The sequence below is a fragment of the Nuphar pumila genome, chromosome 4 (genome assembly GCF_984573655.1).
Source record: "Nuphar pumila chromosome 4, dmNupPumi1.hap1.1, whole genome shotgun sequence".
Lineage (NCBI taxonomy): Eukaryota > Viridiplantae > Streptophyta > Magnoliopsida > Nymphaeales > Nymphaeaceae > Nuphar > Nuphar pumila.
The window spans coordinates 129,673,366-129,698,742 of NC_143252.1; the positions used below are offsets into that span (position 1 = coordinate 129,673,366).

The following is a 25,377-nucleotide window of genomic DNA, read 5'->3' on the forward strand; positions in this document are numbered from 1 at the left end:
GCCCGATGCAATCTTCATATACAAGGAAGTCCTGAAACACGCGTGTCTAGCGGGACACCTTTTTGGTGTCTCGTGGTGTTCCAACCCTCTTCCTTGAAGCAGTGGTGTCCGAAACACTTTAGATGAAAACAAAAAAAAATAATTTTTTTAAAAACTGAATGAAACACCTGAAACAAAAACCAAACACCCGGTGGTTCAAAACATATCATTTTGATAATGTCTTATCCCTAAACATGAGGGATATTTTCGTAACTTCATCACAACGCCCATTTTCAAAACAACGCTGTGGTGGGGAGGGATTGAGGGAACGTCATCGTCCCGCGCAAATGCTCTCCGAAAATTGGCTTTAGACAGAAGACGGACGCAGCACAGCAGACCGCACGGACGCAATGGCCCGCGCGGGGGATGAAGCGAAGGAGCGCGAGCTCTGCGAGAAGATCGGTCGGATCCTGGACGAGTGCCAGCACTCGCTCGCCGTCCACGGCCGGAAGCTCAGGGAGATGTCCTCCCTCCGCTCTTCCCAACCCCTCCACTTCGCCGGCTGCTTGTCCAGGGCCCTCTTTCCTCTCTTCCTCTGCCCCAAGCGGCCCCCCTCCACCGAGCGCCTTGTCCGCTTCGTCGCCCACTTCACCGTCTCGGAGGCGCCCGACCGCGATGCATTCCTGGAGGAATTCCTTGGCTTCCTCCTCGCCTCCTCTGCTGCTGCCCACAAGGCCGTGCGCTTCCGATCTTGCCAGATCGTGTCCGAGGTTAGGCTTTAAATGGGGATTTTCTTTTTCTTTTTGTCGCGCCCTTTTCCCCTTTTCCTTCTTTTTTTTCTGTGGTTCATTGTTTGTGAAATCGGCGGGTTTTTTTCTTTATCTTCTTAGATGGGTTGGGGGGTTGGATTAGTGGTCTCTAATTGTCTTTTTTATGGGAGTTTTGCTGGTTGGCAGATCGTAATGCAGCTTCCGGATGATGCGGAGGTGAGCGACGAAGTGTGGGACAAATTGGTCGAGTGTATGAAGACGAGGGTACAGGACAGGATTCCCATCGTTAGATCTTTTGCCGTTCGTGCTCTTGCGCGTTTTGCAATAGACTCGGAGAACGGGGACATTGGTGAGCTGTTCAGGAGTTCTCTATCCTCAGAATCTAATGCGGTAAGTTGGGTTGTTTATTGAAATATTGGCAAACTTAGTTCGTTCAGTTGCAGCCACCGAGACGATTGAGTTTCATTGACTGAGGGACTCATAATTTGTAATGAGTGGAAATGCATTCATGTTTTTTGGGATTTTGTATGAATTTATTATTTTTAATTTTTATGGAAATCCATGTGATGTTTAGCTAAATTGTGACTTTAAAGGGGTTTTTGTTAACTAGGTCTATTGTTCCGTGGATAATCTTGCTGGAATGTGCACAGATTGTGCAATTGTTTTTTTTTTGGGCATTTTCAGTGTTATTTGCTTCTCCTGAGAAATGATTAATTAAGCTCTACTAAAGTTCAAAATGTGGAGATAAGCAATTCGGTGCGCAAGGATGAACGTTGGGTACCTATCAAGATTCATATATAGTCTGGTAGTTTGGGAAAAAGGAAATGACATGCTAGATCTTTCCAGCTTCATAGTTCAACTACTGAATCATCTTTTAATATGTTTGCGAGTATTACCAGCTAAAACAAACAACTTGCTTTTAGGCGTTTTGGCGGGCATGACTCTCTCTTTTACCAGTTGATGCGTTAGAGCTGTTTTGGATCCCATTCTTTCAGCATTGCAACTAAGGCTGTGTTTGGGACCGTGGTTTGTGCGCATTTGGTGTTGTATTGTTGTTTCTAGGACATGCCTTGAGAGTTTGGGAGGCATTGTGTTACCAAAACCTTGCATTGGGGCTGGTGTTGGAAACTCAACTCCATCGCCTACAGGCCATTTCGACTCCCTCCTAGAGAGGTAGTCGTTGGCAACACAACAATCGGGCACAACTCTAATGCTGCTTCGATGCGGCTCTAGAATGTTTTCAGCACCCAGGTATGGCTTCTCGCTCTCTTCTTAAAAACCCTAACTATTGATTCTTCTTCTTCTTACTCATCTTCTACTACTACTACTTCTTCTTCTCTCTCTCTCTCTCTGTATTGGCTAGTTAGAGCACAAACTGAATATAGGTGATTAGAGAATAGGAATGGTGATAGAGCCCTATTTTATTTTTATTTTTCATGTTTTTTTGAATGGGACAGTGGAAGAAGATTTGTGGGCATATCTGTGACTAGTATAAACGAAACCAAGTTCTTTTAAGTTGGTGATTGCTGACTTTTATTTCTTGCTTTTCCTATTCTCAAAATTAAGGTGCCAAAGAAAGGGTTCTACTATTCAATTTTCATACTGTCTTCTCAATGCTTAATTATTTGTTTGAAAGAGTGAAAATGGAGGGTTTCATACTAATTGTTTGATTATTTACCTGAATGAGTTTGGTGATTGCTTTATTTTATTTACTTGATTTTTAGTGATGGCTGAGTTTGTCAATCAACTGACCTTTCTTTGATGTTTCCTTGGTCTTATGTCGCGTTTGGCACCCCATATTATGGATGAACTTCTTTAAAAGTCAGTTATGGGGATGACACAATTTAGAAGTTCATATGTAGGATACAGAAGTTGTTTGAAAATTGTAACTTGAAAGGACTTTTAAACATGAATGGTGTGTTTGGCGCATTAGTTAAGAAGGCCTTCTAAAACACTGTTTTTGTAGTAAAGGACCAAATTAACCTTGGCCTTATAAAATGGGTAGGGTATAGGTTAAACCCACCCAACCCAACTCGAGGTGGGTCTGGTCATGGGTCGGGCCAACTGAAGTGATTGAACGTTTTGCAAGAAAAATCAAGTTAAGCTAGTTATGTTGACATAGACTTGATAGCTTCAGTGTGGTTTTGGTATAAACACCAGTGATCCAATTTGGGGGAAAACGAGAGAGAGAGAGAGAGAGAGAGAGAGAGAGAGAGAGAGAGAGAGAGAGAGAGAGAGAGAGAGAGAGAGAGAGAGAGAGAGAGAGAGAGAGAGAGAGTACCTGAGCGGCATCAGACGAATGGAGCTTCGGCGATGGTGAATCGCAGTCGAGAGAGAGGGAGAGCGTCTTGCACTAGCGGAGGGAGACAAAGAAAACCCTAATGTTTTGTTTATATAGATGGTAGGTTGTAATTTAGTTGGTATTGCAGGGGTGTTGATGTCCACATTGCAATGTAAAAGTCTGCTCGTTCCTTCCCGCTCCATCCCATCCGTGAAGAATGACTCCTTCCCATGAGAAGGAGCTTTTTTCTCCTTCCTATTTTAATGATTTAATCATGGCTCTCCAGATGGGAAGGAGCCTTAAAGTTAGCCATTCAAACACCTTCCCATCTGGAATATATTGGGACCATGCTTGGAAGCCCTTCCAGGACTTAAGAAGGGGTGCCAAACACGGCGTTAGTAGGCTTTGAGGCGAGAGCTTTCATTCTTCTCCATTGGTCAAGCATTGCAGATTAACCAATGCAGACAATATCTAACTAATCTTAGTCTTTACCTTTTTTTGATTTTAAAGACCCAAAACCTATGTCACATGGGTGCGGGGGTGCGACACTTTCAAAAAACTTGGGTCCGGGGGTGTGGCAAAAAAACAAACAAATTTTATATATATATATATTATATATATATATATAATTTTTAAGTTTGAACAATTAACAACATTAACACTAATGAAATAAAAAAACAATTATCACAATATCATCAAATCAATTCATCATCATGCATGCAATAAATCAAATTAACAATCTATAATTCTATTCTACATCATAAAAACCAACACCACAATTATAAAAACAATCAAACAAGTAAAACAGAAAAGAAGTAAATTATATAGTATACTAAAAAAAAAACAAAAATGCATAATTACATACCAAAAGTATATCCTACACAACGTATATGACGATGAGGTAATGGATCCTAATAATTTTCTTCATCATCATCAAGTGCATCGGTAGAAGGAAGATTGGGCTCAAATAAATCTATGTTTGTAATGTTAAAATCACGATCTCTCTCTAAGTCACACTCTTCTGGGTTTACATCACAAAATTTGGATGATCCTTGTCTGTATTACATACTTAATTTAAAAAATGTTAAATACAAGTATATTTAAATAAAAAAATTAAGAAATACTTAAATAACTAAGAGAGCAAATTAGTACCTGTATTCATGTACTAAATTAGTCGAAGATTTGAATGAAAATATACTAAATCCTCTTCAGGCTTGCTGGTGAGTTTGTTTCTCTTCATGTTGTGGATTTGAGAATATGTGCTCAAATTTCTTTCACAATATGATGAACTAGTAGACTGGGATATCAATCTCAATGCAAGACGTTGGAGAAGAGGTGTTTCTGATCCAAATGTTGACCACCATGTAATAGGATCTATATTATCCTTCTCTCTCGCGAGTAATGCTTGCCCATGTAATCTCGAAGATGCAAATTTTCCAAACTCTTGTGTGACTTGATTTAGAATATGTGATTCTGGATAAAGTCTTGTCATACACATATTTCTATACCTTGATAGCTCTGGGTCTAAATTTGGAGGGATACGACCAATACCACCTTCCTGCCACTTTTTTGCATAATATTTTGGATTAAGAAAATGTGTCATGCAATGCAAAGGAGTGTTGCTTTTATCCCATCTTCTGACTAAAATTGAATAAATATGATTAAAAAATTCTGAATCATCCAATGCAGGATTTTTTTTCTTCATGCTTGAGAACTACAACTTGTATTTTTTGAATCATATTATCCCACATTTCATAAACTTTGTGAAACATAGGCTCATCCTTATCAACTTCTATCAACATTTTCCAAATAGGTTGAGTAAATTGAAGGAAATATCTGACCCTGTCCCAAAACTCATCATCAGCAATAAATTTATTAATTTCTTGAGCCTTGACATCATCATTAGCATGATAGAATGTCCAATTCTCATCAGTCACTATGCTAACTAAAGCATTCTTCACTTCTTTAATCCTCTTCACCGTCACAATGATGGATACAAAACGTGTTTCAACGACCTTCAACAATTTTAGGTCAGCATGCCTATTAAATATAACATTAGCATGATGATGGTTGACAACAAAATTCCTAATGCTTTTGACATTTTTTTTTCTAATTCTTCAATCTATGAACATAGAGCATATGTTGGTGAATTTTCTTCTTCTTTGGTGTTGCAAATGATCTTGAGGGCCAAATTCAAGCTATGTGCTATACAGGGAGTCCAAAAAATATGAGAATACTCACTCTCCAAACTCAATGCTGCACTTTTACAAACTGGAGCATTGTCTATGATGCTTTGTACTACTTTCTGATCACCAACTTCTTTCATTACTTCTATAAACAACCCTTGAAATACTCAGCATTTTTATATTCTCCTGATGTATCAACTGCTTTCAAGAATACTGGGTCACTAAGCGAAGAAGCAATGAAATTGATTAGTGGATGCCTTTGAATATCTGTCCACCCATCAGAAACAATGGAAACTCCATTTTGCTCCCATGAATATTTTTTAATTTCTAGCAATCTCTCAACATTTGCCCTCTCTTCTGCAAGAAGTGTGGTTCATATTTTTTCTGAGCTCGGAGGTACATAGCCACTCAAATTACAATTTACCAAAGAAGTAACTAAATCCTTCCAATAAGGATTTCTAGCTGTATTAAATGGGAGTGGACTAAAATAAAAATACCTCGCTACTTTTTTATCCATCTCATATCTTCCATATGTATTTAATGATGCTTGTATCGTTCCTCCTCCTCTACCTCTTACATTCACTTTTTTTTTAATCATCTTCTTGGTGGCTTAAAAATGACACATTAATTGTACAAGAATCATTCATTGCCTTTCTCTTCTCATATTCTTTCTGTATTTTCTTGTATTGTTTTCGCATTGTCTCATCAACTTTTCTGCATCCTGAAATGCCATGTCCTCGTATCTTCAACAAATGAGCCTTAACTCTTGTGTAAGACCCAATAAAATCTCTTTCATAGAGCTTGTATCAAAATCTTTTGTTTCCACCACCTCCTTCTCTAGTTTTTGCAAGCTTATCTACATGTACCTATAGTGGCCCCACATCATCACTCCCACTACAACTATCAGCAATACTAGCAACATAACTCACATGTGGAGATGAGGATGACATAAGTCCTTTCCCTTTATCTGTCATTTTTTGTCCTGAAAATATAAAAAAATTATATTAAAATCAATTATGCACACAATCAAGATTTATAGTATTGAGTGCAAAGTCAATAACATATATAATAAGTTCTAAAAAATAGGGAAAATCAAGTAAGTGGATAAATAAAAGAGTAAAAGCAACAAGACAATACGTCATGACACCATTTTGATGGCAATAGATGAACCATCCTCAGAAGCTCAGTGAAGCTAAGCTCTAACTCGTGCTTTATATGAGAAGAAGTGGAGACTGCGAATTTTTTATTTTTGACAGTTAAGTGAATATGCAAATATAATGCAGGGGAGGGGCCGAGCCCCTCCCTGCGCTCTCTGTGTGCATGGGAGGGACCGAGCCCCCTTCCTGTCCTTCGTCTTTGTGCAGGGGAGGGGTCGAGCCCCCTCCCTGCAACCTCTCTGTGCAGGAGAGAGGTCAAAGAGGAGAGGAGAGCATAGGGGTCAAAGAGGAGAGGAGAGCAGAGTGAGTCAGAGAGGAGAGAGAGTAACTGAGGAGGAGAGGTCCTGCGGAGTGGTCGATGGCGGCGTCGGGGTCCGACGAAGAGGTCGATTGGCATCGACTTCAAGAGGAGGGGTCGGGAGGATTAGGGCAAAAAAAATTTGCCCTAATGCTCCTCTTCGCAACCCTTTTCATTGGGCAAATTTTTTTTAAATCTAAAAACTGGACAAAAATGACCCTGGGTGCGTTGATTGCACTCAAGGTCTGGTTGACTGCACTGGGTGCCACACCCGCATCACGTCGCATCGACGCCGGTATGGCACCTGGTTGGCCGAATCCCTGTGACTTGGCCCAAAACCCAAATAATGCTTTATTTTTTGCTCCAATCATCTACCTCATCAAGAAAAATGTTTAAATTTCTCCAAATTCTACGTTAGTTTTGATTCTCATAATCCACAACTGTGTTAAATTGTTGACTATCTTTGACTCCAAGAATGCACACTAGTTTGAAAGCCAACACCAATTCATGGAAATGTCAAAACCATCTGAAATTCATGACGAGGTCTCAAACATCTTGTGGAGTTGGCAATATAATGATTCCCAACTCTATGTGTTGGTAAGACATGGAAACCATGTTTCCATCCCAACACAAGGTGCCCAAACATAGCCTAAATTTTCTCCTACAGTTGATACTGTTAACTCCATTGTTTCAAAATTTGAAACAGGAGTTTTTCTTAGTGGGTGTGAGATTTTATGTCGAGACTTTACCATAATAATCTGCTTCTCATAGTTTCATGAACAGTTCACTGTTCACCATGTCTGTCCTCTAATGAGTTAATAACTCCCGGTTATAAATCTGGAAGAGTTCTAACCACTTGGTGTGGCATGACTTTCACTTCTTAATTGGTCAAGTTCCATTTAGTTGGTCCAAGTTTCCATTAATATATATATATATATATATATATATATATATATATATATAGAGAGAGAGAGAGAGAGAGAGAGAGAGAGAGAGAGAGAGAGAGAGAGAGAGAGAGAGAGAGAGAGAGAGAGAGAGGGTCCGGGGGTTCCACCCGGCGTGGGTCCCACTGCGCGGTCAACGGGCGGGGGTCCAGTGGGGAGCCGCCTCTGGCGGGGGGTTATAGGGGGCAGCACACACACACACACACACAGTTTTTTTTTTTAAAATTCCGCAGCACATTTCATAAGGCAAATTTTTAAAAAAAATCCAAAAAATGGACCAAAATGACCCTGGGTGCGGTCAACACACCTAGGGTCGGGTTGACCGCACCCTGCTAGCCGAATCCCTGTGAGATAGGTTTTCACTTTTTGCTTATTATCTTGCCTCTACCATCTTTCCTCTTGTTAACTTTACTTTTTGCAACTTGCAGGGACACTTGTCTATCATATCTTATGCCATTTAGTTTGTACCCACTTTACATTTTCTAGTATCTATCATTTCAAGGGTTGCGATTTATGCTTGTTGTACAAATATGTACATTGTCTGCTTTTTCTTTTTAACAAAATAATGATTTTTAGCATAACTTGTGCAGGAAGTTCGGAAGATGCTAGTACTGTCCATGCCGCCTTCCAACGTAACATCTTTGGACATCATAGAGCGAACACTTGACTCAAGTGAATCAGTGAGAAAAGCTGCATACTATGTTCTGGCTAATAAATTTCCCATTCAGAGTTTGAGGTAGCTTAAGTATTCTTTATCATCTATTCAACTCTGTTTTGCTATTCTTAAATTGATGTAATATTCTCTTTTTTGGAATACAGCATCAAGCAACGGACTGTTATTCTTTCTAGAGGGCTTGCAGATAGGTCCCTGTCTGTAACAAAAGAGTGCATGAAGCTATTGAAAGATGCATGGCTGATGAAGTGTTGTAACGGTGATCCTATTTACTTGCTAAAGTTTCTTGATGTAGAGACATATGAATCGGTTGGTGAAGCTGTAATGGATGAGCTTCTAAAATCAGGGATGGTGCATGTTCAAGATGATCAAAGTATTAGGAATTTTTTGGTGCCAGCATCTGAGAAAAATGGAGGTATTGGTTTTCAATTTGTTTTACTCTCTCTATAGCTGCTGACACACATGGATGGGCGTACATGATACAGACACATAAACTGAGTCACCTATGGACAAACACATACATACACTTGTATACACACATATATCTAATTAATATTTTTTATTTATTTGCTCATACACACTTATTATTTTCTAGTGTGGGACCAAATAAGTGATGGGCCTCAATCAACACTGCTAACATAGATCTTTTAGTTGTCGTAGAGTCTTCTATGTGTCTTTTAACCAGTATGATCTAATATGGACTTAAAATAATTAGTTGGGATTGCTTCTTGGCTATATGGACACTTCTGTTAGTTTGCATTTCCTCTTTGTCACAATGCAATACAGACACTAAACATGCCATGATACCTTACGGACATGGTTAACCCTACGTTAAACATGTTGAATACCATCTCTTAACTTCATCTATGTTTCTTTTATGATCTTGACCTTTTTTTTATAAAATGTTTTCATTGCTTTCTTCTTGTGCTTTCTTTTCATAAGTTGTTGATGAATGAGCATATTTGTATTTCTAAATGGTTTTGGATAGGCCCTATGAACTCAAAGTCTAAATCAGTATATGTGATGTTACATATTGTTTGAAATAAGTAAACTTATAAATGTGTCCCCATGTCCTACTTTAAATTTTTTTAATGTCAATGATTGTGTTATTTTGTATGCTATGCCTGTGTCCATGTCCATCTGATTGAGGTTACCTGATTGAAACATAGATTTATTTGACTTCGATGGGTTACAACAACCTCTACAAACACACAAACACATCCATCTAATTTACATGCTTTTCTTGTTCTTTTGTTCTGCTTGACCTTTGTGCAATGGAAGCTAATGCACCTCTATAGTTTTTTTTTTCAAAAGCTGTTCGCGTAGGCCTTTGTATATGATACATACTCACATCACAATATGAATGCATGTCATATTTGTATTGGATGTATCATAGTCACAAACATCGCTGATATTTTGAAAATATCATGATATTAACACTGGAAATTGAACAAACGATATTAATGGCAAAATATCGGCAACTTAAATATATCGTGATATTATCGCTGCTGCAACCCAACTAGAGCCGTAACAGGGAAAGAAAGAAGAGGAAGGAAAGAAGAAAGAGGAGGGAAGGAAGAAAAGAAGGAAAGAAAGGAAGGAAAGAAAGAGGAAAGGAAGGAAGGAAGAAAAAGGAAGGGAAGGAAGAAAAGAAGGAAAGAAGGAATAAAAAGGAAGGGAAGGAAGAAAAGAAGGAAGGAAAGAAAGAGGAAGGGAAGGAAGAAAAAACAAAGAAAGAAAAAGGAAGGAAGAAAAAAAGATGAAGGAAGGAAGGAAAGAAGAAAGAGGAGGGAAGGAAGGAAAGAAAGAGGAAAGGAAAAAGGAAAGGAACAAAAAAGGGGAAGGGAATGAAAAAAAGGAGAAAAGGGAAGGAAGAAAAAAAAGAGGAAGGAAGAGGGAATGGGACTTTACATTTATTTTTCTTATTTTTATTTTTTCATTTTATTTTTTAAATTCTGAGATTTTCCTGAGATTTATTAGAAACCCATAATATCTCGATATTATACCTTGCCGAGATATAGCCGATACTGATATTTGTGACTACAGGATGTATTATACGATACACCCTTGTATCAAATGATACACCGTAATACAGGATGTATTGTGTGATACACCTTAGGTAGAAATAAAAGATGGTTGAAACTTGTGTTTTATGTTTTGGTTTTTAAAGACCTCTGTAGGACCAGTTCCTTCGCTTCTTTAGAAGCCATTGGACATGAACCCATGAACCATAGGTGGCTTGGAGGTGTTTTGGAGTGTCAATTCTTGCGCAAGGGAGAAAACTTTTTCAGTTTTCATGAAAGGGAGCATTTACCACCCATTATTCATTTAAGGAAGTGGGTTAAGGTATGCTGAGTTTTTTTTTAAAGAAGATGACATCAAGAGACCCTACATGGCAATGGGGTCTCAAATAGAGAGTGGAGATCAATTGAAACTCAAATGTGACTATTGTCACAATGTCTTTTCTAGTGTTGTGTCTCAACTAAAGCATCATTTATCCAGAACACATCAAAGTGTTACCCATGCACATCAAGCGATCATAGTCAATGATATCGCTGATATTTTGAAAATATTATTATCAACATTTCAAGGCCAATTGATATTTTCCTTAGATTTTCTCGGGTTTTTTAAAATATCACTAGAACCTAAAATATTGTGATATTTTCTTAAGATATTCTTAATATTTTCAAGAAACATCTTTTATGTTTTAAAACCTTTTCTAATTTTATATTTTTGTAAGAAAAACACTATAAAACCTATTGTTTCTTATTTTTTTTATTATTCATTGCTTTCAATATTTTTTTTTGAGAAAAATCACATTTTGAAAATATCGCTAAGAAAAGCCCTCGTCGAGAAATTACCTTGAACAATATAGGTGATTATGCAAGAGATTTGCCGGAGGCCATGAAATGACAATGGTAGCAGCTTCTTAGTGATTTAAAAGAAAGACGACAGGAAAAAGGACATATATAAGGAAGAAACATGGTATGCACAACTATGAGAGGGTGATTATGGTGATGATGATCTTTCAACGTCTGATCCTACAACCTCTAGCATATCATCAGAAATAGAAAGCGTTGCAACCAAGAGAAAAGAGGTTGCTGGTGCGAGTAGGAAGAGAATAGGAGGAGGTTCTTTTAGAAGAGGTGTAGCTGGAGGCTCTATTAGGAGCTTTTTTGCTTTTAGGACTGTTAGATCTTTAGCTTGACATTCGCACTAATATGACCATCAAACATTTTATTGAGCATGTGAATGTCGTGGTAGAGAAATGATTTTATGGCACTTGTATTCCTTTAAATGTGGCAAATTTATTTCATTTTCAAGCTATGACAAATGTCAACGAATATCAGGCCTAGATACAAATTGCTTTCATATTATGATTTGAAAGGAAAGCTTCTAGATATTAGTATAAAAGAAGTGAAGGAATATCGTGATGAGATGAAGTAATCAAGGAAACTGGGTGTTGTAATGAAATGTTCACCAATGAAACACAAATTCACAAACTTCAAGAGGAGAAATACAAGGGACAAGTGCGTTGACATAAACCACTAAGGGCTCACACACATAGGTCACTAAGGGCACCAAAGAAAGATCTCAAGAAAAACTCACAACATTTAAAAAATATTATTTTATTAATGGGAATAATGCACAATGAATGCATTAAATTACAAAAGGGCCAATGGTCCATATATACAACACAAAGGATACTTGCCGTTAGTAATTGCTAACAGCCAGTTCTCCCAAGCCAATACACTTCGCAGTGTACATAGCTTATGACCATTAGAAGCTATGTACACTACAACAACAACAACAACAACAACTACGCCTTCATCCCAAAACAATTGGGGTCAGCGATATGAACCAAAAAAGAAATTCATTTTGGGTCTTCCACATGAATCCTTTTCCTCCAATCATTTCTATCCAACGCCATGTCCTCGGTGAGGTTCAAAGCATTCATATCCTTTCCTATCATCTCCATCCAAGTCTTCCTAGGCCTACCCCGACCTCTTTTAACTAATATATTTTCCCATTTCTCCAACCTTCTAACTGGAGCATCATTAGGCCTTCGCCGAATATGTCCAAACCACCGTAAACGATTCTCTCGCATCTTATTTTCAATGGGTGCAACACCTACCTTCTTACGTATCTCTTCGTTCCGAATCTTATCTTTTATTGTATTTCCACACATCCATCTAAGCATCCGCATCTCAGCTACACTCATTTTTTGAATATGATGTCTCTTGGCAGCCCAACATTCCGTACCATATAGTAAAGCGGGTCTAATAGTCGTCCTATAAAACTTTCCCTTCAACCGCAATGGCATTCTACGATCGCACAGCACTCCAGTAGCACTTTTCCATTTCATCCACCCAACCTTTATCCTATGATTTACATCTCCATCAATTTCTCCATACTTTTGAATGATGGATCCCAAATATTTGAAATAATCATTCACCGGTATATCTTGCTCACCAAGCTTCACTACACTCCCATCACTACTTCGTTGCTTACTAAACCGACATTCCATATATTCAGTCTTACTCTTACTCAACTTAAAACCTCTAGCTTCCAATGTCTGTCTCCATAATTCTAACTTAGCATTAACCCCAGCTCTAGACTCATCAATCAAAACAATATCATCAGCAAACAACATACACCACGGTACATTTTCTTGAATTGATCTCGTAAGCTCATCCATCACTATCGCAAATAGGAAAGGGCTTAAAGCAGATCCTTGATGTAACCCAACCGTTATCGGAAAATTGGTTGTCACCCCTCCACAAGTGCGGACATTGGTTACTACTCCTTCATACATATCTTTAATTATACTAATGTACTTGAGAGAAACACCTTTCTTCATCATTGTCCACCAGAGAACGTCCCTAGGTACTCTATCGTATGCCTTCTCTAAATCAATAAAAACCATATGCAAATCTTTGTTCCTCTCTCTATATCTTTCAATAAGTTGTCTAAGAAGATGTATAGCTTCCATAGTTGATCTTCCAGGCATAAAACCAAATTGATTCTCCGATATCATGACAACCTTCCTCAACCTAGACTCAATCACCCTCTCCCAAAGTTTCATAGTATGACTCATGAGTTTTATACCACGATAGTTTGTGCAATCTTGTATATCACCCTTATTCTTATATAAAGGCACCAAAGTACTCTTCCTCCACTCATTAGGCATCTTATTTGTTCGCCAAATCAAGTTAAAAAGATTTGTCAACCATTCTAAACCTTTCTCTCCCAAGCATTTCCAAGCCTCGATAGGTATACCATCTGGGCCAACTGCCCTTCTTGATTTCATTTTCTTCAAAGCCTCTGCAATTTCTTTCTTTTGAATCTTGCGCATGAAGTCACGATTTATCTCATGAAAAGGAATGGAGAAGTCTCCAAGATCTGCTATGTACACTACAAAGTTTATATTTTTTTGAGAAGAATTTTCTGTTTGAGAAGACTACAAAGTGTATATAGCTCATGACATAAAGACATAAGCTATGCACACGCAGGTTATGTACCAAGTGTGTACATAGCCTATGACCAAACCAAATAGCAAAAAGAAAAAAATGTATATACAAGAGAATATATATATATGAGTCACTAGAATATGAGAATTATCTTGTGAACCACGATTTTCATAAACTGTTTGTTCTTTTCTCTTAAATCTAACTATAGGGATGCGATCTACATGCTTGGTTTTATAAGGTCTAGCTCTGGAACCATTCGATTATGACGCATAAAAGGATTTTTTAAGGCTTTAAAATCAATGACTCATAATCTTCATAAATATTTAAGTATTCAAAAATCACATTTTTTCATTAAAAATGCACGATCCAACTGTTGATTCCTAACAAATTCACCTTGCAGAACACATCTACATGGCTGGATTTTCAAAAAAAGTATTGAAAATGCCATATTTCTTGTTCTCATATATATATATATAATACGGAAGGGTGTAATGGCTAGCACCCTTCTCGCGTCGAACGAGTGGACGCACATCTGCTCAAACTCAAAGTGTTTTTAGGCGGTCTTTACTGCCACTAAAGACCCTTTTCTGCACTTTTCAGTAAGTGCTGTTGATCGCGTGCATGATCAACATGATCAACTGTGCATGTTTCACTTGTGGTGGCGTCGCGTCTACCATCAAGTGCTCTTATGGTGATACTTTACCACCATAATTCATGGTGGTACACACTTGATTTACATAGATCTAAGCTCCAAATGCAAAATCTAACCCTTGGACCATGTTTAACATGTTCATTTTACTATTTCCATGTGTTAAAGTTGGCTGCAATGTGATGTTTTATACCATTTCTAGACCACCCATATTTTCATGAATTGAGCTGTTGATTTTCCATGTCTCAAAAATGTGATCTTATGATGTATTAGACACGATAAAACCTTCTAATACAGTAAATAAACCATGCTTAACACATCTGTATGGTTAGATCCATGCAAACAAGAGCATGTACCTGAAAAGAAGTGTATTCCCCATGTCACGGGTCACGGATCTGGAGTTCCAGACCCGTGATCATTGCCTTCTCATTAATGGCATGATGTAATTTATTCTTTTGTTATAAGGGTACTTTTGTACCCTAATATCTGTAATAGTATGTTATTATAAAGAGGTTAATACAATAGCCGACCCTATGAAACAAGTGGGGTATCAGTTTTCTCCCAGTTCTTCTCTCTCTCTCTCTTTGTTTCTCAGCTTTCACGCAGGGAAGGACGAGAACATTGGAAATCTTTCATGGTATCAGAGCAAGGCTACAGCTGAAACTGAAATAGATCTCAAAGGTATGTCCAAAAGATCTGCCTCTTCTCAATTTTTTCTCTTCTAAGTCAAGAAACTGTTTTTTCTTCTCAAATCTCGTCTGTTTTTCCCAATCTCGTTTGTTTCCCCAAATCTCGTTTGTTTCCCCAAATCTCGATTTCTCTGTCTCTTGATCTCGATCAGATCTGACGTTAATCAGATCTGATCAAACTCTCTTGTCTAACTGAATCTGAGTTAACCCAGTCCTCTTCTGAGTTAACCCAGATTAGGTTTTGATCTCAAACCCTTCGTTGAACCCCATCTATTTTCTTTAATCTGTCAGCGTGATCTAATCACGCAATCGGGTCTTATTTAATCCAGTTAAATACTTGATCCAACCCTATTCCTGATCAGATCTGACCAAGCCGATCTGGAGATACCCTCATTTCTACCATTTCATTTCCTATAGCTTGAAAGCTTTGTGTCAATACCGAGTGTGAATTCATATTCCCATATTTTCGTGGTTTTAGTATTCGGGATTCACTCCTTTCTGAAAAACAATAATCTGACAAATATTCAATTTATGTTTAAATCAGCCATTGATCTGAATTAGTTTCTGCAAAAAAAAGAGGAAAAGGAGGGGTTACAAAAACTGTAAACAGATTGTGTTAGAAACACTCGTCATTCTGTGAAACATGGATTCACTTTCTACTCAGTCGGTTCTTTCCTCAAGTTTCCTCAGTCAACTCGTGTCTGAAAAGTTAAACAATGGTAACTTCTTGACTTGGAAGAGACAAATCATACCTTTCATTAGGAGTCAGGATCTTTCTGGACATCTGGATGGATCTATTCCAGTTCCTCCCGAGTTCATATCAAGAGAAGAAAGGGACAATAAAGGGGAATCTACTACGGTATATGTTAGAAATCCTGAATTTGTAGCTTGGATGAAAAGAGACCAAGCGCTACTTGCTTATATTACATCTACACTCTCACAACAAAGCGCGACGACAAAGTAAAGGCGGTAAGCAGAATTGCAACGCAAACCCCCGGCACAACGCGCAACGGCAAAGTAAAGACCATAAGCAGGAGTGCAACGCAGAACCTTTGCGTGATGCACGACGGCAAAGTAAAGGACAAGGATCGCGAAATCGCATCCTTGAGTTAAATGCGTACTCATATAAATATATATGATATATATATGCATATATATTTATTTAATTGTTCTTTTTAGTTAATTGAACTCAATTCAATTGTCCAAGTCTTTTGTGTAATCTTCCCCTACCTTTTACAGTTGCAAGCTTGTTGTCGTCCGCGGATGTACACGATTGGCGGCTCGGCTCACGGAGCGCGAGCGGGGTCCGTCGCACGAGCTGTAAAAGTAACAATCTTAGCAAGCTAATACCAAAAATAAAAGGTCAGGGGCACTGCCGCCATTCTGACGTAAAGGAAGCAGAGGCAGGGGCATCGTGCACATGCGCACCTGCTATAAGCGTAAGAAGCAGGGGCAGGGCCACGAGCCCCTGCTGACGTGCTGTCAGCAAACAACGGGGAGGCAGGGTTGCACCCCTGCCTTATGAAGGCACGAGGGAGGCCGAGGCATCGCTCTGCTTGCCAGAAGAGCAAAGAGACAGGGGACCAAGCCCCCACCCGTTAGCACAAGGGAGGAGGCAGAAGGCTTCTGTAATGAAAAGAGGCGGAAGCACCAATAGGGCAAAAAGTCACTCCTTAAGAGTGACTACAAGAGCCAAGAACATAAACACCAAATGTGCACACACAAAACTCACAAATATAGAAAATGACTTAAAGTCATAAGTTGGATTTATTGAAGAAAGGAAGAGAAGGGTGTAAAAACCCATACATTTAAGAGGGGAACACCTCTTCTATTTATAGAGGAGGAGAGCACAAGAAGGGACCACAAGGGGGCTCCCTTGTAGTCGTTGGGAGCCCCCAACGGTCAGAAATCTGACCGTTGGGGCCCCAACGACTACAAGAGTGGGGCCCCTTGTGGTTCAAACAAAAAGCAAAAAAAGAAAAAGAAAAAAGAAAAAAAAGGAAAAAGAAAAAGAAAATACAAAAAATATAAAAAGTACATTTGGCAGTTTTACAAGAATACCCCTATCGGGTATTTCACTAAAAACAATATGTATATATATACTTATATATATACGAATGTATATATATAAGTGTGTGTGTGTATATATATATATATATATATATATATATATATATATATATATATATATATATATATATATTAACACGCCCCCTCAAACTTTACGGGGAGAAGACCGAAAGTTTGCTAAGGAGGAACATAAATCGTGGAGTTGGAAGCGCCTTGGTGAAGAAGTCAGCTAGCTGATATTCTGAAGTAACATATGGTAATGAGATAGTCCCTCTGAGATATTCGTCTCGAACATAATGGCAATCCATCTCGATATGCTTTGTCCGCTCATGAAAGGTGTGATTGCTGGCAATGTATATCGCACTTTTGTTATCACAGCAGAGCTTGGTAGGAGTGGAAATGAGGACGCCCATGTCAGCAAGGAGACTTCTGAGCCATACGATTTCCATAGTTGTCATCACTATAGCCCGATACTCAGCTTCAATAGATGATAAGGAGACCTTCTGCTGCTTCTTGCATCTCCACGAGATGAGAGATTCACCTAAAAAAATACAAAGACCCGTAATTGAGATACGATCATTGGGATTTCCTCCCCAGTCAGCATCAGTAAAAGCAGTCAATTCAAGAGACGAGGAAGAGGATAAGAAGAGTCCCTTTGAGATGGTATTTTTGATATATCGCACAATTCTCATTACGGCCGCCATATGAACCGTGGTAGGTGCGTGCTGAAACTGGCTCGCTGCATGAACCACATGAGCTATGTCAGGACGGGTGATGGATAGATAGGTGAAGGATCCAATTAATTGACGGTAGGGAGTTGGATCTTCAAGAAGAACACCATCTTCAAGTCTAAGTTTCGCATTGATAACTTCGGGAGTCTCAACTTTCTTTTCATCAGATATTCCTGATTTGGTACAGATTTCTGCAGCTAACTTCATTTGAGATAAGATGTATCCACGTTCGGAATAAGCCACTTCAATTCCTAAAAAATATCGCAAATAACCAAGGTCAGACATATCAAATGTATCTTTTAGCATAGACTTAACATCATTTACTCCCTTTTTGTCATTCCCAGTGATGATCATATCATCAACATACAACAGAAGCATGATAATGGAGTCACCTGTCCTTTTAACAAAAAGAGCAGTGTCAGTATAGCAAGAAGAAAAACCTAAATTGATTAATACATTACTAAACCTGTCATACCAAGCTTTAGGAGCTTGTTTAAGTCCATATAAAGCCTTTTTTAATTTCAAAAATTTTCCATTTAAATTCATACCTGGAGGTGGTTCCATATAAACTTCTTCATTTAAATTGCCATTCAAGAAGGCATTTTTAACATCAAGTTGAAAGATAGGCCATTTTTTAACAGAAGCTATAGCAATAAGGGCTCGAACACTAGTCATTCGAGCAACTGGGGCAAAAGTTTCATCATAGTCTACCCCATACTCTTGGGCATATCCTTTGGCAACCAACCTAGCCTTGTATCTTTCTAATGAACCATCACTCTTAGTTTTTACTTTAAACACCCATCTACATCCAATGGGTTTCTTGCCATTGGGAGGATCAATGATCTCCCAAGTTTGTGCCTTTTTAAGGGCATTAAGTTCAAGCTCCATAGCTTCAATCCAATGATCATATTGTTTAGCATCATTGTAATGAGATGGTTCATGAAAGGAGTGAAGAGCAAGAAGACATGCTCGATAATTAAGAGAAAAAGAGTCATACGAAACAAATCTATTTGGAATCTTAGGAATGCGATTTGATCTTCTTTGAGAGGTTTCTTCTATCGACTCATTTTGAGAAAATCTTTCAAGGGCACATGGAGGATTTCTTTCATTCCTTCTAGAGTAGACTTGTATTTGTCTTGAAGCATTTTCTTCTAAGTTTTGATCATTATTTGGATGTTCAACAAGATCTTCATTAAGAGGTTCATTAAGATCGATATGATCATCTATGATGTTTTCTTGAGGTAACAAGTCAAATAAAAAGGAATAGTCAATATTTTCATTTGGTTGATGTGAAAAACCATTTTCTTCTTCGAGGAATGTGACATCTTTTGAGATATAAAGTTTATTATTAAGTATGTCAAAACATCGATATCCTTTTTGTTTTTCGCCATATCCCCAAAAAATACATTCAATAGCCCTAGGAGAAAGTTTATCATTTTTGCGAGTCAAAACAAAGCATTTACATCCAAAAGTTCTTAATCTTTTATAATCGGGAGACATATTGTAAAGTTTTTCAAATGGAGAAAGATTTTTCAAAGAGGATGAAGGGATTCTATTAATGAGATATGTTGAAGTTAGAACCGCTTCGGCCCAAAAGGATTTTGGGATATTTTTTGAAATCAATAATGTTCTTGTAGTTTCTATTATGTGCCTATGCTTTCTTTCCGCAAGACCATTTTGTTGCGGAGTGTTGGGACAAGAACGTTGATGACAAATTCCATTTTCTTTTAAGTAATTTTGAAAATCATTAGACATATATTCACCTCCCGAATCGGACCTAAGAATAGATAGATTTCCCAAAAATTGATTTTTAACCATTGCATGAAATTCTTTAAAGAACGAGAAGACTTCAGATTTGCGACTTAAGAAGAATATCCACGTAAATCTAGTGAAGTCATCAATAAAGACCACGTAATACGAAAAACCTCCTTTAGATAAAATTGGGGACGGTCCCCACACATCGGAATGAACAAGCTCAAATGGCCGAGTGGCAAAATAACTCCTTTGAGGAAATGGAGTAGCTTTAGATTTCCCAAAAATGCAATCTTTACAAGTCATGTGATTGTCTTTACAAGTATTGTTCAAAAAAGGGAAAAGAGACATTTTTACAAAATTTGGATGACCAAGTCTCTCATGCCAAATTCCAATACTTTGGTCTTTAACAAGATTGCAAGATGACTTAGATGGAAGCGTCAAAAAGTCCATAAAATAGAGATCACCCCTTCTATGGCCTTGCCCAATCAGCTTCCCTGACTGAAGATCCTGCACGATGCAATCTTTAGGTGAGAAAGAGACTTGGCATCCATGGTCGGTGATTTGGGAAACGGAAAAAAGATTTAAATTAATTTTTGGAACAACTCTTACTTTAGGAACAAAAAAGTTTTGAGAATTTTTTAAGTCAAGTGTTCCAATACTTTCAATTTTTAATGACGTTCCATCGACCGTTGAAACATAGGAGGACATGGGTTCGGAAAAAACATTGGAAAGAGAGGTTTTATGAGATGTCATATGGAAAGAAGCACCAGAGTCTAGTATCCGCATACCTGAAGGTGATGAAGAGTAGGCGATGGCGGCTCCGGATGTTGAAGGAGAAGACTTGAGAAGGTGTTGGAGAACTTCGGAAATATGATTAAGAGTTTCTTTGATATCTCCTTCTTTGGTACTTTCTTCCTTCTTTGGAGAATTTTCTCCAACCGCGGCAACCTTTCCTTTAAGCTTTGGACAAACCGGTCTAATGTGCCCCGGTTCATTACAATAGTGGCATATGATTCTCTTTCTAGGCCCATTGATATTTTTGTTAAAGTGGGGAGGTCTATATGCCTTAACATTTGATCCGGGCCTATTAACGGCCAAAACCTCATCATTCCTAATGCTCAAGCCAAGTCGAGTTTCTTCTTGACATACCTCGGCAAGAGCATCTTCAATAGGTAGGGCTTTGCTTCTATGGAGAAGAGATGCCCTCACTTGTTCAAATTCCGGGCGAAGTCCATGAAGGAATTGAAAAAAGTGCTCCTTTTCAATTTGTTCCCTTCTTAGTTCAATGTCTTGTGGAGCAACCCATTTGGGCTCAAGAAGGGCAAGCTCATCCCAAAGAGGGGTTAGAGAGCTAAAATAGTCCCGGACACTCATATCCATTTGTTTGGTGGAACGAATTTTTTCTTGATAAAAGAATTGCCGAGCAAGATCCTTTTGGGTATACATACCCTTAAGGAAAAACCAAGCCTCATTGGCTCTTCTAAACTTGGTAATATTGGCACAATTTTTAAGATCTACATTGTTCATAAACCATGCCAAAATTTTGGCATGGTTACTTTCCCAATCCTCGATTTTGGATTGATGTTCATTAATGGCTTTGATGCACTCATCGCCATCTAAAGCCTTTTCAACTTCATTTTCAATTTTGGTAAGAACAAGAGAGGGTTCGGGAGTAGTTCCCATAACAAAACCCCAAAGTTTCTTACCTCTTAGATGATTTTCCATAGCGGAGGCCCACATGAGATAGTTGGACCCATTTAGCTTGAAAGAGAGCTCCACTTTAGAGTCACGTTCCATCGGCACCAAATATACTTCCTTTCTTCAAAACTTAGAGAGGCACACTTTCCAAGATGACAAAAGAAAAGCCCAATCACCAAGATGACAAAAGAAAATCTGACCGTTGGGGCCCCAACGACTACAAGAGTGGGGCCCCTTGTGGTTCAAACAAAAAGCAAAAAAAGAAAAAGAAAAAAGGGAAAAAAAGGAAAAAGAAAAAGAAAATACAAAAATATAAAAAGTATATTTGGCAGTTTTACAAGAATACCCCTATCGAGTATTTCACTAAAAACAATATGTATATATATACATATATGTATATATATACTTATATATATACGAATGTATATATATATATATATATATATATATATATATATATATATATTTTAACAGCTTCGCCCCTGCCTGCCGAATACACCAAGAGGCAGGGGCTTGGCCCCTGCCGATCGAGCACGTAAACAAGCAGGGGGCAAAGCCCCTGCCTGACGCCCGAGAAGAGGGAACAGGGAGAGGCTCGGCCCCGTCCCCTACCGTAACAGTAAGCAGGGAGGGGCTCGGCCCCTCCTGCATGCTACGAAGGCAGGGAGGGTCGAGCCCTCCCCTACGAAGATCTAAGGCAGGGAGGGCTTGAGCCCCTCCCTACGATACACAGAGGCAGTGAGGGTCGAACCCTCCCCTGCGCACCTAAATAAGGAAACCGAAAAAGGGGCAGGGGCCTTCAGCCCCTGCTGGAGCAATAAAAAGGGCAGGGGCCGATGGCCCCTGCTAGGAAAATTAGCAGAGAGAGAGACGCAGGAGCCCCCCTGCTGCTTTTGGAAGAGGAGGCAGCGAGGGGTGCTCGGCACCACCCTCTGGGGAGACCCAGAGCGAGAGGCAAGGGGGGAGTCCCCCTGCCGACGGGTGGCGATGACAGGGGGTCAGTCCCCCTATCGGTCAACCCCAAAAGAGAGAGGCAAGGGGGAAATCCCCCTGCCAACGAGGGGCGACAACAGGGGCTCAACCCCCCTGTCAGTCGACCCCAAAGAGAGAGATAGGCAAGGGGGAAATCCCCCTGCCATCGAGGGGTGACGACAGGGGCTCAGCCCCCCCTGTCAGTCGACCCCACAAGCGAGATAGGCAAGGGGGAAATTCCCCTGCCATCGACGGGTGACGACAGGGGCTCAACCCCCCTCTGTCAGTCGACCCCGCAAGCGAGATAGGCAAGGGGGAAATCCCCCTGCCATCGAGGGGCGACGACAGGGGCTCAACCCCCCCGGTCAGTCGACCCCAAAAAATAGAGAGGCTGGGGAAAATAAATAGGGGAGACGGAGAAGAAAAACGGAAGAGGAGCGTACCTGGTGGTCGCCGGCGGCGGCATCGGAGGCTGTCGGCTCCCTGCAGCACACGGGATTAAGGCGGTGGCCGGCGGCAAGTCACAAGCGTTAGTGGCCGCAGGGAGGAACGAGGGGGAAAGAGGGAGTCGGTCGGGGAAGAGAGACCGAGAGACGAGAGGGGGAAGGAGGTTTCGAGAACCTCCTCCCTCAGTCGCTGCGTGCTTTTAAAAGCACGCACCCGACTGATTCACCCGGGTCCGGATCCGGCCCGACTCCAAGGATTTTTTTTTGACTTTTACAGCTTATGACCACAACAAATAGGAAAAAGAAAGAAAACATATATACAAGAGATTCTTAACATACAACCTAGGATAAAAAAGAAAAAAAATACACACACCTATATATATATATATAGGTGTGACATCAAGGCAAATGGATGGACAGACAGAAAGACAAGGACCTTGATAAATTTCCTTGTCTATTACCTTAAGGGAATTATGTTTTTGGAATCAATTGATGTGTTTGATATTCTCAAGATGACAAATGTTTTATTTAGTGCATTTGATGATATAGTGCATGTGGTTGAACATGAAAATATGGTTGAATTGATAACTAATAATACAACTTAAAGGGCATCATGTAAAGCATTGGCAAAACATTATGGGACTTTCTTTTGGACTCTATATGCTGCTCACTGCATAAACCTCATGCTTGAGGATATCAGAGCATGAACCACATTAAAAAAAAGCAGTTGGATTTTGCTAAGAAATTACAAAATTTATTTATAATCATGCATGTGTTTAATTTTAATGATAAAGTATACCAATGACACTAAATTGATTCGTAGTGCAATTACATGATTTGCTATGATTCTTTTAACAGTGCAAAGTATAGTAAATAATAGAACTGCACCAAATAAAATGTTTTCGTCAGATTTATGAAACACATATCTAAATATATAAAAAAGAAAGACAAAAGAAATTGTGGACATTGTATTTAGAAATGATTTCTAGGACTCTTGCATGTGGCTGTTGAGAATCACCATGCCTTTGATGAAAGTGCTAAGATTGGTAGACAGTGAAGAGAGAAGTTGTGAGTTATCTCTATGAGGTGATGAATAAAGCAAAAAAGACTAGTATAAGCAATCTGAATGGAGAAGAGAAGCTTTAGAAGCCTATATGGCGCATCATAAATCATAGGGAGGATCTGGCGGAAACAACCTCTTTATACTGCAACATACTATTTGAATCATGCATTGAGATACTCTCCCACATTCAAGATGAATAGGAAAGTAAATAATGGACTTTTGGATTGCATTGAGTGGTTGGTCCATGATCATCACATCTAGGATTAGATCCACAAAATTGGAGATGTATGCTAATGCATTATATGACATGAAGAGATCTGCAACAGAGCGGAACCATTCCACGATGTGTTTAAGTAATTTAATTTAGTCTTTCAATTTCATTTTGTTATTTGCTTATGATATTGGGTATTTGTTTATGTTTTCTATTTTTTTTTTAAATTTTAGACGTGGTTGACTAGGTTTGGGAGTGATTGCCCAAATTTGAAAGTTTTTTCCATTCACATTATCAGGTAAATATATAGTGCAAGTGGATGCAAAAGAAAGTAGAGTGTCTTTAAGCAAATCCATATAATTAGAAGGAATAGATTGGAGCATAAAAGGCAATGAGTTTGTCTATATTCACAACTTATGGCTAAGATAAAGGTATATAAATTGTTAAAGTTATTTGTGATTTTATATGTTTGCTTAAAGTTTCTTTTACTGTGATACCAAACCTACAACTTTATGTACATGTCATCTTTTTACGTAAATAAAAAAGTTATCATCAAGGAGGTACAAGGAGCAATTCGATCCCATATGTCTAGAAAATTTTGATGTGTTGGATGAATGGATTCAAGAGAAACCCACTGTCTTAAATGAAGAAGACATTGAGTGAATCAATGTGGAAAGAACATAGAAGGTCAATGATGAAGGGCCGTGTATATTGGAGAGGATGTGATTGTGGAGGATGAACAAGGAGAAGAAGAAGATAATGATATGGTTGAAATCATCTACTTTTTTTTTTGTATCTTGGAAAAATTTAATTATATAAAACTTAAGTATCGACAAAGACTTCATTATTTTGTTTTTGTTTATGTATTATGAAGCTATCAGTCTTGTGGCATGTTAGCTTAATTGCATGATATTTCATAATTTGTATTTTCCTTGCAAGATATGCATGCATTCATAGCATATTATCTTTATTATTTGATGTTTGATGTCTTATGCAACTCATAAATGTTTGACATGTGATATTATGTTTATATCTTGTGCAATTCATCATTGTTTCATGCAAGGTTGTAAAAAGCATATCATAACTCGTATTGGTTGGGTCCAAAGTAAGACATCTATTGTATTGTAAAAAATCATACATTTTTAATAACAATATAAAAAAATTCAAAAAATAGAAAAAATTATTTTTTTAAAGTTCAATACACATGAAATAATGATGAATTGAAGAAGATACAACCATAGTATCACATATCAAGCATTTGTCTCTATGAGCTATGTAAGACATCAAATATCGAATAATAAAAATAATATGCTATGAGTGCTTGCATATCTCAC

At 38.7% G+C, this 25,377-nt stretch overlaps 1 protein-coding gene across 1 annotated transcript in view; it reads left to right on the forward strand.

Moving 5' to 3' along the window:
* Positions 1-389: 389 nt before the first annotated feature.
* EMB2656 (ARM repeat superfamily protein) overlaps positions 390-25,377 on the forward strand; it is a 37,151-nt gene continuing 12,163 nt past the window's right edge. The window contains exons 1-4 of the mRNA XM_090005181.1: positions 390-749; positions 936-1,139; positions 8,206-8,351; positions 8,435-8,703. Of these exons, the coding sequence (XP_089861307.1) occupies positions 390-749; positions 936-1,139; positions 8,206-8,351; positions 8,435-8,703 (979 nt within the window). The remainder of the gene's footprint in view (positions 750-935; positions 1,140-8,205; positions 8,352-8,434; positions 8,704-25,377) is intronic.